Raw genomic sequence first — 18,492 nt, forward strand, 5'->3', positions numbered from 1 at the left:
ATCAGGCCATTCACGCTATGTGCTAAAAATACCATTCGGGTTTTGATGCCGGTTTATGGCTATAAAATGGAGACATGGTTCAAATTGCACAGCTACGTTAGAGAACCATGGAATGGTTAATGTTACGAGTCAGACCACTAATTTCTGTCTTCTTTGGTGGTGCTGAAAAAAAGCATAAATGACTCCATAATAATGACAAAATTGCTGCCCAAGGACATTCATGTGGTATAGATGATTGTATAGGTCCAGATCGTGATTTACAGGGGACTATTCTGTCAAATACTGTTTGAGTAACTGTGTGTTAACAGGCTAGCTGAGTAATGGGCAACAACTTCTTAGTAAATTAAATATTACACTGCACTCAGCACTCAGTTTGTCTAGCACTTTATCGAAACCTAACGGCAAAGTTCTAAACAGACGACAGTACCTGGATGGCTGACCTCATGGAGAAAAGGTTGGCAAGCATGGTTGAAAGACCTTGGGCCAGGCAACTTTGGGCAATGAAACCCAGCTTCAGTTCTGCAAGGCAAATCGCATCATCTCCTTCTTTCCAGTTCCAGCTCGGAATGTTTAACAGATGGGCCTGAAGTCGCAGAGCAGGAAAAATGTCAAACACTCATCTTTGACAGAGAAACATGTTGCATGTCACTGTTCCTCAGAACGACTGTCACTACCAAACGACACAACGCCGCAAAGGAATATGCCAATAGCACTGGTGAGGTGTCTTCTTACCTTGTTGTGATACTGCAGCATTTGCGTGATAATTCGTATTTTTGGATGATAGTTCTTGATAGAGATAACTCTGTAAGTTTAGAAATTAAGCACATTTTAAAATCCAAAGTAAACGGAGTGTATCCAGAATCAGCCAGACCCCCAAAGCTGTTGTCAGAAATAAATAAATAAAATATGCATAAAATATGTATAAGAGCACACATTTTCATTCCTCATCTATTTTAGAGGTAACTTTAGCCAATTATTTCTTTTGGGGCATTAAGAAACAAGAATCAGTGTGTACAGGAACGTACGATGTTTTTTAGCATTAGCTTCGAAGTCAATTATCAGTGCATGCAAACATCCAGCAGGCCCCTATGTGTGGTTAACGACGGGGCGTGGCACACGGAAGGAGCGGACGATCGGGGCAGGACAGGGGTAATGTTGGGATAAGATCTTTATCGTTTTGGAAGCCATTAAGAAAAAAATGCACTTCTTGTTTTATCCTGTTCATTTTGTGTTTAAATGCTAAAAAAAAAAAAAAAAACATATTTAGATGTAATTTTGGGGGACCGAGAACCAATTAATTGGTTTTCCATTATTTCTTATGGGAAAAATTCGTTCAGAACTCGAACTTTTTAGGATTCAATCCGGAGTCCGGAACGGATTAAGTTCGAGGACCGAGGTACCACTGTATATTTAAAGGGATGGATTCTATTTCTAGCTAGAAGTTGGACAGATCCCACACCCCTGACTTTCTCAATACAGTTTATAAAAGAGGTAATGGACGCATAAAAGTTGTGCATGTGGCAAAAAGCCAAAAGGGGATCCTAAAAGAAGCCACGTTGCAGGCAGGCGAAACCCCGGCTTCCCACAGGCTGAAGAGAACAAGCATGTGAGCAGCTGTCCCCACCTCATGATGTTGGAGGCATCTTCTTGATCTGGATCTGCACTGTATTTGTTAGCAATAATCAAGCAGGCGTCCGCTGACTCTATCTGAGCAAGAGAAAGCAAAGAAAGCGTGAGTGACACTGAAAGTTATGACAGACAGCAGTGGGACGCACATTCATTACAAGGAATCTATCGTATAGAAAGGATGTAACAGCAAATGCCTGGTAGCTATACTGCCCCACAAAGGCATAACACAGTAACTCCACTGACACTGAAACAGAAAAGGGGCTTCAAGGAGAGTATACTTAGAAGGTAGGTAAACGATAGTACTTTCTTCAGAACAAAGCGCAGCTGAACTAAGATTCATTCAAGTCAATTCAACATTGTCATTACAGTATGCAGAGGAACACATGTAACAGAGGTGTTTTGTGACTCCGACAGCTGATGCAACAAATTTTAAACAGAATGACGGAATAGAGTAGTACAATGTTAGAACACCAAATAATAAGATAATAAAATTAAATAACAAATAAAGTCAACAGTATATGTACATAAAGCTTTGTATGTAAAATGGACAATACTGGATGTCATCAAGTATGCAAGTACAAATGTGCAAGTGTGCAATATTTTAGCAGTATAATGAACATGCAGATAGGTAAGATCTAAGCTTGAAACTGTGTAAACAATTGTAGGAGATATTTTGTCGCAAGGTAAAATAGAGCACGAGACGTCATTTCAGTAATAACTCAGGTTTGCTAAAATATTCAGTTAGACTGTTTTGCCTTTGTACAGCAGTATACTATATGTATTCGGCCAATTCAGCTTGGAAGACTATACCTTTACGCGGGCAAGATCAATTGGACTGAGGACCGATCCCTGAAAAAATTCCACCTGAGTGAAGTGCCGTTTAAATAAGGCTTCCAACTCAAGATTAGGGTCAATACTGTCATGATGGGAAAAGAAAAAGAAAACACAGAAAGTCATTTAGTGCAACAATAACTTTTCCAAGCAAGTACATTTAATATGAAACAGATGATGGTAAATTCTGGATTTTGACTATTTTGAATTTTGACAACTCAATCAATCCAGTTCCAATAACCACTAATCCCAGCATGGTTGAGGTGGCCTAGGGCATAGTACAGTACATCACGGACAAGACGCCAGTTCCTTGACAGACAGACACATTTAAGTGGAAATGTCAAGTCACAATTTCACCGCAATCATAAATGTTGGAAACGATAAACAGGCACCCACACAGATGTGCGGTCAGACTGAGACCCACAACCCATGTGGCTTGAGGTTACAGCACTGACCACAGCACCAATGGGCTGCCACTCCGAACATCTTCAGTTACTATTTTTCATTGTTTAATTGTTGTACTTACTTATGGAGAAAAACAATTTCTACATTGACATCATCCCTGTCCTTGTGTAGGAAGTCTTTCAAGAAATTGGAGACACTTTCAAGAGTGATATGACCACAAACCACGATATGTCTAAAAGGGGAAAAAAAGAATAATCATGAGAGATTGAAAACAGGTCATGCATCTCTTCTATAAGCTAAAAACATGTATTAACAGCACAGCACATGATGGATAGTAGCGTGTGAATTCCGGCTATTGGGTGGATATCAACTGATATATTTTTTTCTTTAAAACCTTTCATTAATCAATGAAGTTTTATGGTGATATTGAATATGCAAATAAATTTGACTCTTCTAAGATAGAAACACTGGTCATTAATCTTAAAATTGACTGCTGTCAGACCATAAAAAAATCATATTGGCCTGTCAAATGGACCCCCTTCCCAACCCTGCAAAACACAATATAACCAAATGCGTCCATTCCGACGTTTCAAATTACGGTAGATTCTCAACATTTGTCTAATGAGGAGAACATGCGAACAGCAAAATTTGGGTGAGAGAGCCTCAGTCACTAGGCAGACCATAATCCATTGCTCCGCTAATTGGAATGTCGTGCTTAAGTGTCTTTAACTCTGTTTGATCGCACTCTGCTCTTTCCCAATGCACCACACATCGGGGCAGACTGAATAACAAACTTGCAAATGCTGACATCTTGGGTTTTGAGACTCAGCGTAATTGTCTGTGCCGCTGGCTGTCCATGCACGCCCCTCCCCCACACAAAAACAAATTAAACCCAAACAACAAACTCCGATACATTTTCCTCGAAGGACTGAACTTTTCTTATCCTTCTCAAATGGAGCAAATCACTGACTTCAGAAAATCGTCGAGTGCTCTGGGATATTTCGTGGTTACAGTCCAGGTCCTAACCTTACATAGCACAAATATCCTATCATTACATCCTCAGCTCTCGTTTCACGCGAGGACAGACCCCTTAGCCACGGCCTTCGGAGTGGACCACAAAAGGCAGTCTATGAGTACCTGGGTTTGTGCCAGTCTGCACAGAAACCCCCATTCTATTCACCACCAATAACCAAACTTAGTGAAGCTAAAGAGTGCCAGGCCTGCAAAGAAAGCGTCCACTCTGACATGCCATCCAGGCCGTTGCATCTACTATTTTATTCAAAAAGAGGCAGGAAAAATTCTTATTCTGAATTATTACCAGCCAAGAATAAGCTGAATTTTGAAAGCAGCTAAAAACATGTCAACCAACATGACAAGAAACAATGCTTATATTTCTTACTTAGTCAATGTGGTGTGTGAAAGTCAAATACATGACTGACATTTAGCATTTCTGGTTTAGAGAACACTTCTCCATTTCCAGGGTCCCGGTAAACAATCGTCACTGATATTGATAAACAAGTCCAGGAGTAACAGCCATCCAGATAGTCCAGAAACATACAGCACAACCTAAACATGGACAGCACTGCTAGTGAACAGAATGCTTTAACAGACTGTGGCAGTAACAGTGCGTTTGTGATCTCTCAGGTGTGCGTGTCAAAACATAGTGGGGGCTTGTTGTTCATTTTGGCAGAGGAGCTGATCATTAGGAAACAAGCCAGACCTGAGATGTCGCTGCTTTCTACTCAGACGGTAAACATGGTCGGCTGTTGAACTTAACAATACAGCGGGTCTATCCTGAAACATTCCAGTACTTAATGACCATGGCTATCAGACGGTTTGGCTTCAGTATCGAGACAGTCTGCTCCTGTGACTGATGACCTGCTGAATCCTGGTACCGGCGCACAGTAAGAGGTAGCATGCTTCCGCGGCATGTATTATTCGGATTTTAAACGGTGTCTCGTTGTACGACCGCATTATGCGATAGCTGCCTTTCACACATTCATTACTGCTGCAAAGCCGAAACATCGTCCCTGTGTTTGCACGTTACCAGCAATGCACAACCGTACTACCAATTATATCTGCCCTCCATGAACTGGGCTGCATGTTTACTATGCACTGCCAAACTAAACAAAGAACCCAACATTTTTGCTACGGTCAATTGGATTTAGAATACTGAGCTCTTTAATTTTCTTTTTTCCTATCATATCCAAATTAAGGAATCGTTCAACTTTGTTCCATAAGCATTATTTCAGGCTCAGTCTTCTGTGTCGTTGTGTTTTCAGATGATAAATGTGTCAAATGCATTGGCATTTCAATTTGCCAAAAATGTGCCTTTTAATTTGATATCTATTTTTTTTTTATTGTTCTATGATGGTTATACATAAATCCCCACCGTGGTTAAAGTCACAATACAAATGAAGGGGCCTACACAGATTCTACTCATGTTAAAATCATGCATTTTGAGCGGTGCTTTCAGCAAATGCCAAAGGAAACATTTCTTTGCCTGGTTGTCTGACGAATATTATGCGTTATGGTTGTTGACGACAAACTTTTACTTCCTAGACAGCTAGCACTCAAACCGCATCAAATGTCAGGACATACAGAGACATTTTTTATTGGTTGCCTGCAGTGAGAGACGCTCCAACTTTCATTACTGTAACCATCCTCCTTGAAGATAAACAGTCATAGAAAAACTCCCAATTTTTACCTTGTCCGCGCAAAAAAGCCTTTGCTGTTAGATTAAGTTTGAAGAAGAGAGCTGAACTAATTAGGAATGTGAAATCAGACACTACAATAGTTCAAGTGGTTATGTAAACTCCACAGAACACCCCCAAATATAAAACAAAAAGGAAGCACAAGCTTGATCAACACAGTAAAAGTCGAAGATTACAAACAAACACCCCCAGGGGAGGTGGGGACCTCAAGCATCAGCACCAGTAGCTATACTGCTGATACAGCACTTTTCCTTACGTGACTGATTATCAGAATAAAATTCTATTAAACATAACGGAGAACTCCTCTATGCCAAAGAACTGCAGGAAGTAGAGCATTACCAAATAAAGGCAGTCCTCAGGTTACAAGCGAGTTCCATTCCCTAAGTTTGTCTTTAAGTCGAATTTGTAGGTAAGTCCAAAAAGTAATAATACTGTAAATAATAATAAATAATAATAATAAAAGTAATAATACAGCAAGATAATAATGATACAGTGAGAACTGATTCATGAGTGACTGCCTGTGGTGAACTATGGTGTACTATGGTGTGCTTATCAGAAAGCAGTATCAAATAATTATTTTTGCTGATATTCTTAATCAGAATTATGTAGAACTAATTAATTAGACCTGCCAGTTGTGTGGTGTAAATTGTAAAATGATGAGTCAGAAATGATATCTCATTTAAAGATTCTGAAGGGCCTACATGTAAAAACATGGAACAAAACTAAATAAAAAGTAAATTATGTGCCCTGTATATAATTTATTGAGAATGTCCAGAGTATATTAAAAGGTCATTGATAATACATTCCGAATAAACAGCTAGCAAACTTCTTTAGCTATGGTTTGTACGTAGCTCGCTAGCTGGAAAGCGGACTGTGCCTGTGTTTGGAAAGCAAATGATTTATCAACAAATTTGTGCCACTTGTATAAATCTACTGTGTAGCACCATGACTACTGCTTAATTCCACTAATAATATTATAATTACAGTGGTACCTCAGTTCTCGAACTCATTAGAACTCAAATTTCTTAAAAGTCTAACCAACCAGTTCGAAAAAAAATTACCTAGAGCTCGATCTGAATCTCAGAATTCAAACCATAAACGCCGATCTAAGATAACTTGTACGCGCAGGGAAATGAGTCACGTGGCATGTTTGTCAGCAGAAACAAAGGGTAAAGCTCAGTCTCAGCCTCGCATTCGCTGTGATAGCATCCTGCATGTTTACACTAGCTGAATACATATATTTAGACAGTAAAAATACATTTAGACAATGATAGACAGTAACAGTGAATATTATTATATAATAAAATATATTTTAAAATAAAGATTTCTTATTCATTATTTTAATATTAATAATTAACCATTAATACGTTTAATTATAATAATATTGTCGTGCCGAGCGGGGACGGAATGGAGACAAAGGCGCAGACGTCAGGCTATCGGGGAATACGTGGTTTAATTACAGGTAAGGCAGGCAAAACGCAGACGGACAATGCAATGACCGGACTGGGGAAACAAACTGAAACGCGGACGAAAATACAGAGGGCTAATGACAACAACCAGAAACAGCTGATCACACAGGGTTAACGAGGGAGTGTGGCACACGGAAGGAGCAGACGATCGGGGCAAGACACATTGTTTTTTTTAACTTTACACATTGTTTGGATACATTTATTTTCTTATTTTAAAAAGTTCGAGTTCTGAGGTACCACTGTATATTATTAGTAATGATATTTCACTTTCACTATATGTAGAAACAAAGTTAAATGATCATACTGGAGCTTTTGACAATAATAATAATAATAATAATAATAATGTACCAGCAAGGGGCTTTGCAGATTCTGAATATTTAATTCATGATATATTTTAATTCTGCTGGCTTTAATTTAGAGAAAACACAACTTATTTTATATATGTATATCCACATACTTCACCTCACCAGTGTAATTAATATCACATGCAGATATGTGAGAGCAGATTTCTGAGCCTTTGAAAATCAGTCCCCTCAACGCCAGACCTCATATCCAAATGGTGAACACAAGCCAAACATAGCATTTCATTAATCTTCTTTCACTGACATGAAAATTGTCTTTAAATTGTGCTAATGGCTTTTTTTCAGTATTCCCTTTTTTCCATTTTAACCGACACGATGAAAGCTAAACGTGACCAAAGCCCGCTTCAGATATTCTGGAGAGTGATGTCGTAACAGCTGTCGGAGTTCGGCATAAATAAGATAATCTACGTGCTGATGCGGAGGCTGCGGCAGGAAGCTATGGAAATTCCGATTAATGACTCAGACATTAAGAGTAACCTACAAAGCATACTGTAGCTACAACAACAGTACACAAAGAACAAAGAAAAGCAAGCAAGCCAAGAGCAACTACAGGCTTTGCTCAGAGAATCGAGGCGTGGAGGGACCTGGGGTGCAGGAATGACTGAAGATCAGGGCCAAATGTGCAAATCAGCAGTGGGAAACACACAGGAGACAAGGCACAAAAAACGCCCTGGAAATCCACAGTGTCAATATTCTTGAATAAACAAATGAATTCAAGGCAATGACAGGGACTGAGCTTACAGCCAATCGTAGGACATAGGGCATAAGAAAACTAGACATATATTTAAATCAGAAATGGTGTTAAATTGTGATGACTGCCACATAGAGCATAATTTAGTAATACATAGTAATCTATAAATTAAAAAATAAATTTGGCTTTGGTTTGAACACTGGGGGGGGGGGGGGGGGAGTTGAGTTCTCCACCCATTTAGGGGGAAACATGATTATTGGGGGGGGGGTTGTTTTAGCCGGTTTTGATTTATTGGGGGGGGGGCATAATTTACGCTCATGTCCACAGTAACAGCAGAGGCAGAAAAGCTCAAACGAAGGAATGTGAACTGGGAAAAAAAATGAGGATGTGAAAAAGAAAACGATGCAAAACGGACACCAGCAAGCAGCAACGGTGTGACATGAGAGTGCGTCCCGCGGCCGAGGCCTCCAGTCACAGCGTGACTTTTCCGATAGAAAAATCTGACATCACAGCAAGTCAGAGTCAAAGTCCCCTGGAAGGGACCTGGGTCACACAAGCACACCTCATCTGCTTTCGACTTACTTTCTGCCCCGAGTTGAGTTATAGGTTCCGCCGTATTTCTTCCGATTAAGGATGAGAGCGGCAATTTCTGGCACGTAGCGAGCAAACATGGCCTACATGCATGGAACAGAAAAAGAAAATGGCATGCAGCGAGCTCTACACCGCGGCAGAGGCAGCAGAGCCTCCTGGAATACTTACTTTCTCCCACTAACCGCACTATAGGAACCACCATATTTCTTCCGGTTTCCTATTAACTCTATAATTTCAGGGACGTAGCTGGCAAACATGGCCTAAGGAGAAGATAGGAGACAGAAGAAAAGACTAAAACAAATAGACACAGGCAGGGGGGGGGTAAATGTTCCAGTTATAGCTGTAAGACAAGGAGAAAATACTTCTTCACACACAATCCGAGAAAAACAGGGGGGATATATCTTTAAATAAAGTATAAAAATGTCTGACAAAAAAGTCATCATTGTGAAAGGGCGAATTTTGTAAAAGAGAAAAAATAAATGTAACACACACAGAAGAAAGTTATATGGGTTGTAATCCATTGATAAAAAGATATAATTTTAAGATAAAGCCCCCGTTTTTATGGGTAGGGGGTTGGGGAGTGTTGGGTTGAGTGGAGGTAAGGTTAAAAAAATCAAATTGTATTGAAAAGAAGGGGAAAAATAACTAAAAGCCATGTTTTGTCCAACAAACATTAGTGCCAGATTGATGTCAATAGTGCAGCTTGATGTTTTGTAGATGCAAAATGCATTAAGAGCCATTAGGAGGCCCGTAAAGCAAGAAACATGCATTTTGCTAACTTTATAGCTACATTTGGTCTCTTAAATGACACAACTGTAATCTCAGTTAATGTAATACCCAAACAGAAAATCCTTTGGAGAAAGGAGAACAGCAGTACAGTGTTAGGACACTGCCATTTCGAATTTTAACGTATATTCTGACGCTGCCTCGCTCGAAGCTGACAATTTACTGCATTTCAACAAGGAAATAATTAATTGGCCTTCTGATGAAAAAGTCGAGCAAGTGACTTTAACGAGATGCTCGACATTCTCCAAAACAAAAAAATAAAATAAAATTACGAGAGTCGCTACAGAAATAGCATGACATGTAGCGACTCGGTGTGTATGGATTTAATTAAAACGGCCATAAACATGTTTGTTTATTTATTTATTTTTGCGCCCTTGAGCCTCTGACAGCGATTGTGGTCTGCAGCTAATGCTGAGCAGGCCCCGAGGCTGACGCCTAGCGCTGGCTCTCAAGCTGCCCTATGTGTCATCCCCGTCACGGTGTTTGTTGGCATTTGGGAAGGGACACTGAAGGGTGGGATCTCCTAAAACCGCATGCTGCCTTAAAAATAGCAGCAATCCATATCATTACACTGTGACAAACAAATCTCCGCTTTGGCACCAGTGGAAACACGTATACAGACATGCATGAAACATACAACAACACTTGTATTAACATATAACTCTACTGCAATTGCTGACTATCTAAAACTACAGTGTCGTCTTAATTTACATCATAAGTAAAACAACAAACAATAAACAAATTAGTAAAAATATAACAACCATTACTAATTACTGCCTGAAATGCATGCTAATAGATATCAATTGGAATCATGTCACTTTTTTGTAGCTATACTGATTAAAATTACAACAATTACAAAAAGTAATTGACAATAAACACGTCAAGCAAGTAAAAGATTAAGTTTTTTTTTTTTTTTTTTTACCAAGCCACCGAGGATGAAGAACACCATGAACAGGCGACCAAGCGCAGTTTTCGCATAAACATCGCCGTATCCCACGGTGGACATAGTAACCATGAGTAAGTACACACATTCCCAGTAGTTAAGTACTTGGGAATTTTGGAAGTTCTCCCAAGGGTCCCCTGAGTTTTCCACCTGTAACATACATATTGTTAAACAGAAAAAAAAAGAATTTCAAATGAACACAGCTCTTGCTACATTCAAACATCAACTCAATACTAAAAATTAAATGTTAATGTAATTTCATGTATAATTAATTCAATTCTTGTAATGAGGACTTAAACTGTTACAAAAGGGAATGAGTAAAATGTTACAAACAAGTCATCTGCTAATGATACTGAACAAATATCAACAACCTCAGCATTGAATGGCTTATTTGTAATTCCGGGGTTATGCTACCACCTAGTGGCAGTTAAACTTTATGCCCTCCATAAACATACAATTTTGCGAACAAAACAATTATGCTAATAAGCATGCAAAACAAAGGGCATATTGCCCTTCCAAAATATACTGCAGAGGGACCTCTCACAGGATTAAGAATAATATTTTAGATTACATTTTTAACAAGATTTCTTTGTTTGTTACTAATGGGTTCTGTGCCATTTGCCTTGGGATACGAACCCACAATGTACTGGTCTGGAGTTCTTCTCCATAATCACTAGTACACAGAGCCACCCAGTCTGCCATTCTATGCAATGTTTAAGCAGATTACTTACCAAATGTATGAAGCCGGCAGCGGTCAGCCATGTGCTTATAAATATAGAGCACAGGTTCACAAGCTTGATGGAATCGCTGTTCAAAACACACACCACATGTTACACATCACAAAATATCCTAAGCATTCAACCAAAAATACTATGAAAATGTCGTTGATGCCCATCCATGCTAAAACACATACAAGAGTAATACATGCGGTAAATTACATTTTTTTACAGACTAATCAAATTTAGCAGACACATGTGTGAAAGAATTTGTAATAGCCAGACATTGATAATAGCTAGAACATATTTAGAGTATGCTCCTCTGACTTCATTAAGAATACACAACAACATTCAGGGAATTTCTGGGGATTAAGAGCAACGGATTTTCACCACAATGGAAAGAGGATATTAAATGGATATAGATTAAACGTTGACTTTTACGTAACAGTAGGGACTGGAAAATTGTTGTTGGGAAAATCCATGCCTCTCTGTGCTCATTCTGTTAACCATCTGGAGTCTGTGGCCTATCAGCCACATTTGAGAGTCTGACATGCCTTGACGCTATTGAATGAGGAAGACTAGTGACCTCACTCTGCCCTGGTGGCAAAGGAGAGGAAGTGCAGCAAAGGAGGGAAACAGCTAGATGACTGTGTGTTCATGTCGAATGAGGATGTGTCTCACCACAGTCAACACTGCTGAGCACGCTTAACAATAAATACCCAACATGCTTTAAAATAAATACCTAGCTTTAATGCACAGCTGGGAGCAAAAAAAACTTTCCTCACAGAATTCATTATCTTAATGGATGAATGAAATCTGTTAGCAGATCACTATGGTAAGTTTGTGTGATGCATGTCTACTGGTAAAAAAAAATAATACGATTGTGTTATAAGAAATCCATCGCAGATTGTGAACACAGAGAAACACGCAGTATCTCTGAGCAAGACAGGAATGCAAAAATCCTAAGTGCTCATACTTGTACAAATGGCAAATAAAGTATAATTTACTTTACTTCATCATTCACAACAGCTAGCGAAGCACTACCCTAACAAATTCATCAAGCAGGCTGCCAAGAACTAATGTGAAATAGTTAACGTTTAGTGAGCCACATTAGCCGTGATGTCCCTCATTTGTAATACTGCAAACACCACCGTCACGAAACCGGCCCAAGGCATGCATCACGCAAAAACACGCCGTGATGAGACCTACTGAAACATTACAGGTAGAAACGGAAAAAAGAGGACATTTAGATATATTTATATAAATTTGGGGGCAGGGTTTACAGTTCAATGAGGTACTACCTCAGCTATCTTAGCTACTGTAGAGTCATGCAGCTCACTGGGGATTACCGAGAAGCACTGTGCCGACCTATAAGCTCTTCATGACATCTGTGCTAAAACGTTAATTCTGAGTAATACAGAGATTGTTAGAGATCCACCGTATTCAATAAAAGGCTTATAAACAATAAAGAAATTACAATACAGGAAATTCAGATTCAGATTTCCTCTATATATCTCAATGCATTTCCTTCTTAATTGTACCTTTGCTGCAAGCCTAAAGGCTGATAATGGTTGCACTTAATCTTCATTTAAACTGTTCACATTTAAAAAGCATATAGCAGATCTAAACAACAGCATTGCGATAACTTGCACTGCGCAGAGAGGGTAATAACAAGCTAGTAAATGTGGATTTAGAAAACATCATAAAAGTACAGTAATCTGAGGGAATGTTTTATAAAAGAGTATTTTCTGTTTCGAGAGAGAATGCTAAAAACAATAAAGATTTGTATTGTGCCAGTAAATTTGCAGGGTGCACTGGTCCGCAGATATTTTTCATGCTGTTACCTGCACTGACTTATAAGACAGAGACTTAAATAAACCTTTTCCCTAAGAAAGTAACTTAAAAAGTTATGATCTGGGCATAAAAAATGGCAAATGCATTTTCTTCTGTACATTACAACAATCCATCAATCCATCCATTGCCACCATCCTTATTTGTTAAGACAGAAACTTTGTTATGGGGTCTGATACATTCACATTGCTATAAAGTTAAATCATTTGGATACAAGAATACCGCAAATAAACAATCTGGCATTAAATATACTGGAATTAAATATACTTACCTTGTTTTTAAGATATTCAAAAACTGCAAAATTTCTGAAAACTGTATCAACCTTAAGGCCCTTAAAAACCGTAAACCTGCATGAAAGAGAACAAACGAGCAGAAATTAACCATCACCTTTATCAAACATCTTTAATCAGAGAACTACATCAGACCACCTGTAACAGAAAATAAACAAATAAATAAACAATTTATTTTCTGAAGTGAGTAAATATTTAGGAGCAAATTAAGCAAAACTTTAATGGTATCTTTAGATTGCTAATCCTTTTTGAACTGTTTGTTTTCATTATCTTAAAAAATAATCCACTTAAAGAAAAGAACAGGCAAAAAATGCCTTAAACTGGAAAACCTTAAAAATTAAAAATAACTACCCATTTTATTGTACTATATCTAAATACACCCTAAATACAAATCCCCTATAGCAGTGTTTCCCGATCCAGTCCTCAGATACCCACAGTCAGTCCATGTTTTTGCTCCCTCCCAGCTCCTTGCAAGACAGTGCACATTTTTGCTCCTTCGGTGGCTTGGTAAAAAATAATATAATAAAAAAAACTCTTTTGTTGCCTGACATGTTTATTGTGATTTACTTTGTCGTAACTTTAATCAGGGAGCAAAAACATGTCTGTGTGTCCCTGAGGAGCAGATTGAAAGACACTGGCCTGTAGCTAAGGAGATTTCCAGTGGATATGAAAAACTTTATTGAGCAAAATTATTTTGTTACCAGACAGCAAGGGACACAAAAACACTTAGATTAAATGGAAGTAGGAAGGGAAAGCTGACTGCAAGCCTTTGTGTACTCCACACACCTGCCCATTCACCGAAAAATGCTCACAGCTTAACATTTACAGTATGAGCAACCGGAATAGAATGCGCAACAAAACACAAAACTGGTAGGGGTTTCCTATTCATTTTCTGCAGTGAAATCATGAGGAAGTTTCTATACCATCTTTATTCCAGCCTTCAAATGTTGCGATCAGCACTGCATTGTACAATCGCAACAGTGCAAAAGGTTCCAGAAAGTAAAGCAGCACAATTCTGCACTTCATACCAGGGTTGGGGACATTCCGTAATGCATCCATCAATTCCAGTTCCATTTCCTGATTTGGATTGGAATTGATAAATGCATTCTGGAATGGCCCCGATTCTGCTTCATACATCATTTATGAATCCAACCGACTCCACCGGACTTGCATTCAGGTATACTATGAAAATGCTAAGTGGATTTTGGCACATATGAGACAATGTGACACACATCAACTGGTTTGTTCCCCACTAAGTCAGGAGAGTTTATAGACCATATATGTTTTTATATAACACCTCCTTGTCTTTGGTTTTTAACCACAAATATATAACAGCTTGTCTATAGTTAGTCTTTCCCATTGATAGCAGGAGGGGATCTTTCACAACTGTTGTTCAAACAATCACAGATGAAAGCATGAAAGGAAAGAATCTAGAACCAAAACTGATTCTTTTCTGTCCAAGGCTTACTTTTGAAGTGTAAATTATTTTGTAGCTGTCTTTCATAGTCCAAAATTTATATCCATTATTAAATAATAAAACACTACCATGACACCGGAGCACATACATGAGCAGGGCAATACCCAGCACGAGCACTGACAGCAGGGAATCAGAGCTGCTCTTTAACCTTTAAGGCCTTACCCCAGTATGAGACGACATGGAAGCAGGAGGAGAGGGAATGACGGAGGTTGTCTTGGTCTTCCTTATCTGTAACCTGCTCATGGACGGGCTTGACCCGATAGCCATTCTGAAACAAGTCCCCACAAGATTTCTTACGCCTCCTGGGACTATGAAAAGCCTCTGTCCTCGTGCCTCCATCAGGCTCCCTGTATACTAAGATCTTGGTGGGAATCATGGCAATAATGATTTGAGGGCAATAACGATCTGAGGGCAATAACGATCACTTGAGATGCTCAGATGCCCATGGGAGCTTCCACTTGGCTCGTTAAGACCTTCCTCCCCAATTTCACGATAAGCGCGGGCACCGCTGGAGGAGTTTCCTGCAACGCCAGATCACGGCAGACTCCCAGCCTCACTTCTTGTCAGACGCGATGTGCAGGACTGTCTCTCAGTTTTGCTTCTTAAAGTAACGCAGCAACACAGCAGACTGGTGGACAGGTGGTTTGGTCCACGGGAAAAGCAAAAATGAATGCTCTTCAGAAAACGTCACGACCAGATTTAATGCAAATACTCATGCCCTCCCAGTTACAATCAGTCATGTACTGACTTTAAAAAAAAGCTTTTTCCATCAGGATATTACATCCTAATCTCCTTTAGAAATCACCCAAGGAAAAGGTCAAATACCAAGCTCTTTATCTCGCTATCTGCTCACTGTGCAACAGTCTGGTACTTCACCATTCGATGTTATTCTTTTCTCTTCCTGGCAGGTTCTAATTCTTTTATTCTGATTATCAGTTAATAGATAACAGGCTGCATGCTTTCCAAGCCACCTATAAAGCTTCAGTAGTTGCCGAACTCTTCATGGGATTTAGAAGGGAAAAAAATAATAATGATAATTCTGAATTAATCACAAGTGATTCATTAGATTGAGAGCTACTATCTGTTCTGAAACTGAAAACGTCCCATTGAAAATGAAAAGAAGCAGATGGTGGGTAAAGATACCCAACACATAACTGAAGGTTTCTATACCTTCTACGAATGCTAATTTGTTTTCTCGTCTTTGGGGTACAAAGAGATACAAGTAAATCAATAAATATTCAATATCAAACACAAAATTAATATTAATATTAAAGTGCCATCAGTAGGGCAAAAGATAATGTATAAATTACTTACAAAAATATACAAATAACAGATGCTGAAGAATTGATTGGTATAATCTGCATTAATTATGCCATAATGTGTTGTCTACAGGACAGGATATTTGCCAGCTGACAGTAGCCATTGGGGACACTAGCTTACCCCCAGTCCTCATTAAATAATTAAGTCAATTAAGCATTTGCCTTGTGCATGAAAATTAAGATAGAAGATTGATGGAAATAATGAATTCCCAAAGAGAACCTGACTGTAAGTATCACAGTGGATTTATTGCGAGGAGCATGGACTGAAAGTCGACACGGTCCGGCCAAAGCAGGTCAAGCGCTGCACAGCTCAATCGGGCAGGATGTGCGCATATTTTTCAATCAACGGAGGACAGAGGTATTAATAGGAGATAATGTACAGTCCATCTAATCGGGATTACGGCCAGCTGCTATCATAAATTGCATCCACCGAAGCGAGCGTTTCTGTGCGCCGGTTAACAACTGTTAGCTAGCTAGTCTGAATATTCATGAAATATCCCAACTTTCACTGGCTTTTGCACAACTAAACATACTATAGTGAGATGTTTTATTGCAACCTAATGTTCATAACATCATTACAGAACTGCTATGTTTCAAATATTTTGTTTAAGAAAAAGTCCAACACGAAGGGACTATTAATCGAAAAAGCATAGCACTACATTAAACAGCCACAAGGTGGCAGCAATTATTAAGAAACATTCTCACATCAGGGAACTTGTTTACTACTTTCTGCCATAATAAACCTTTATATATGCTTTGCTGTTGCTATGCATTACTATTTGTGTTAGTCAGTAAAAACACAATATTAACGTAAATTATTGATGATCTATAATAACTGTGCCTCTTAATGCTGCATTTTTTTAAATACACAATGGAAAAATTGCAAGTGCGTAGCATTGAAAGTTTTGTTTTGTTCACCTGTCATGGGGATTAGGAAGCCAATGATTTAGCTAGCTCCAGATTAAACTACTTCAGTGGTAGAGCTTTTAATAAGCAGTCACAGCTCTTAAAAGTGACTGATATACAGTACAAATGCCCAAACCAGCCTTGACATTTCAACGATTTCCTGTGGATGGAAAATCTGTAGTCTTCAATGGCTTCAGTTCTAATGGCTAATCATTACTGCCAACGTCATGTGATTCGATGTGTTTACTTTCGATTAAGAAGAACTCAATTGATTCAGTAGAAAGCAAAAGCCAGACTTGTACGTATTACATGAGTTCACAATTAACTGAACTTATTTGTATTTTGGTTAGCAAAGCCAAAAATAAACATGTGTGGAGATACTGATCATTTCAAATGAGAAGCTCTGGTCAAAGTAGTCATGCAGCGGAATAGTTGTGTGTCTGGAACAAAAGTGGTTTTGTCAAATAAAAATATGATAATTATGAACATATGGAAAAACTGTAAGTTGTAAAAAAAATGCAAATATTCTGATTCTAGACATTTTCTGGCAGGGCATTTGTGAGAAATCCTATTTACATATTAATTTTAGGAAGCACTTGACCTGTATATTGTAATTGTACAGAAACACGCGTAACTATATTGTTCCTCCTTCCATGAAGGCATTTCCCCGGAAGCCAACAAAAATGTTATTTTTTTGAGGGAATCAGTCTATTTAAATAATAGCGGGATTACAGTACAAGTTAGAATTTCTGTGCGAATAATCCCAACTGTCAAAGTTCACTAAAATCACGAATCGCTGCTGCTCGCTGACTAAGCCGATGGATAGATTTCCCGTTTCCTTGGGTGGGGGTTGACGGCAACATAGAACCCAGTGAATAAAGGGGCAGATGGGTTAATCACAGGTAATGTTGACCTATAGGGACCTTATTTTTCGGTACGCAAAACATTAACGTTATTTCTTAACCAACACTTCACGAAAGCAATTCTGAAGTGATTCAGGCTTTAGCGTATATAGCTTAATACGCTTAATGTATTTAGCAGACATTTTAATCAAAAGCAACTTTTTTTTTTTAAGAAAGCAGGGTCTGACATTCCCAGGTAGCTAATCCGGGTTGCAGAGCAATAAATCACCACCACCACCCCCCCTGATGCTAAATACTGCTCTAGCAGGACTTGGGTTGGGGCTTTAATTGGCTGCTTTCAGGTTCCTTAAAAACACCACCTGTTGCACTAACATATCACACACGCTAAATTCGCCCAGAGAGTACACAGCTTCATTGGGCCTTGGAGCAGCCCGGTTCTGTGGCCAGCATAAGGCACAGAGGCAGGAACCTTTGATGATGTCATCTTGCTGGAATGTGCGCCGGGGCCTTTCAGAGCTCCCCGACAGAGATGTGTGTCCATGTGCCCCGTGGCCACCCCGGCCAGCGTGTTCCTGCATCCCCCTGACGCTGCACTTCTTCCCCATCTCCCTCCCGATGCTGACTCACTCTGACTGAAAATCGTTACTAT

At 39.1% G+C, this 18,492-nt stretch overlaps 1 protein-coding gene across 16 annotated transcripts in view; it reads right to left on the reverse strand.

The window, feature by feature from the left end:
* LOC111841957 (calcium-activated potassium channel subunit alpha-1a-like) overlaps positions 1-18,492 on the reverse strand; it is a 167,197-nt gene that overhangs the window by 52,224 nt on the left and 96,481 nt on the right. For all 16 annotated transcript variants that reach the window (XM_072703946.1, XM_072703945.1, XM_072703952.1 and 13 more), the window contains exons 6-14: positions 13,260-13,335; positions 11,153-11,228; positions 10,401-10,571; positions 8,861-8,952; positions 2,987-3,097; positions 2,440-2,545; positions 1,625-1,707; positions 733-802; positions 428-583 (exon numbers count right to left, since the gene is read on the reverse strand). In XM_072703946.1, coding sequence (XP_072560047.1) covers positions 428-583; positions 733-802; positions 1,625-1,707; positions 2,440-2,545; positions 2,987-3,097; positions 8,861-8,952; positions 10,401-10,571; positions 11,153-11,228; positions 13,260-13,335 — 941 coding nt within the window. The remainder of the gene's footprint in view (positions 1-427; positions 584-732; positions 803-1,624; positions 1,708-2,439; positions 2,546-2,986; positions 3,098-8,860; positions 8,953-10,400; positions 10,572-11,152; positions 11,229-13,259; positions 13,336-18,492) is intronic.

This window comes from Paramormyrops kingsleyae, chromosome 20, assembly GCF_048594095.1.
Source record: "Paramormyrops kingsleyae isolate MSU_618 chromosome 20, PKINGS_0.4, whole genome shotgun sequence".
Taxonomy (NCBI): domain Eukaryota; kingdom Metazoa; phylum Chordata; class Actinopteri; order Osteoglossiformes; family Mormyridae; genus Paramormyrops; species Paramormyrops kingsleyae.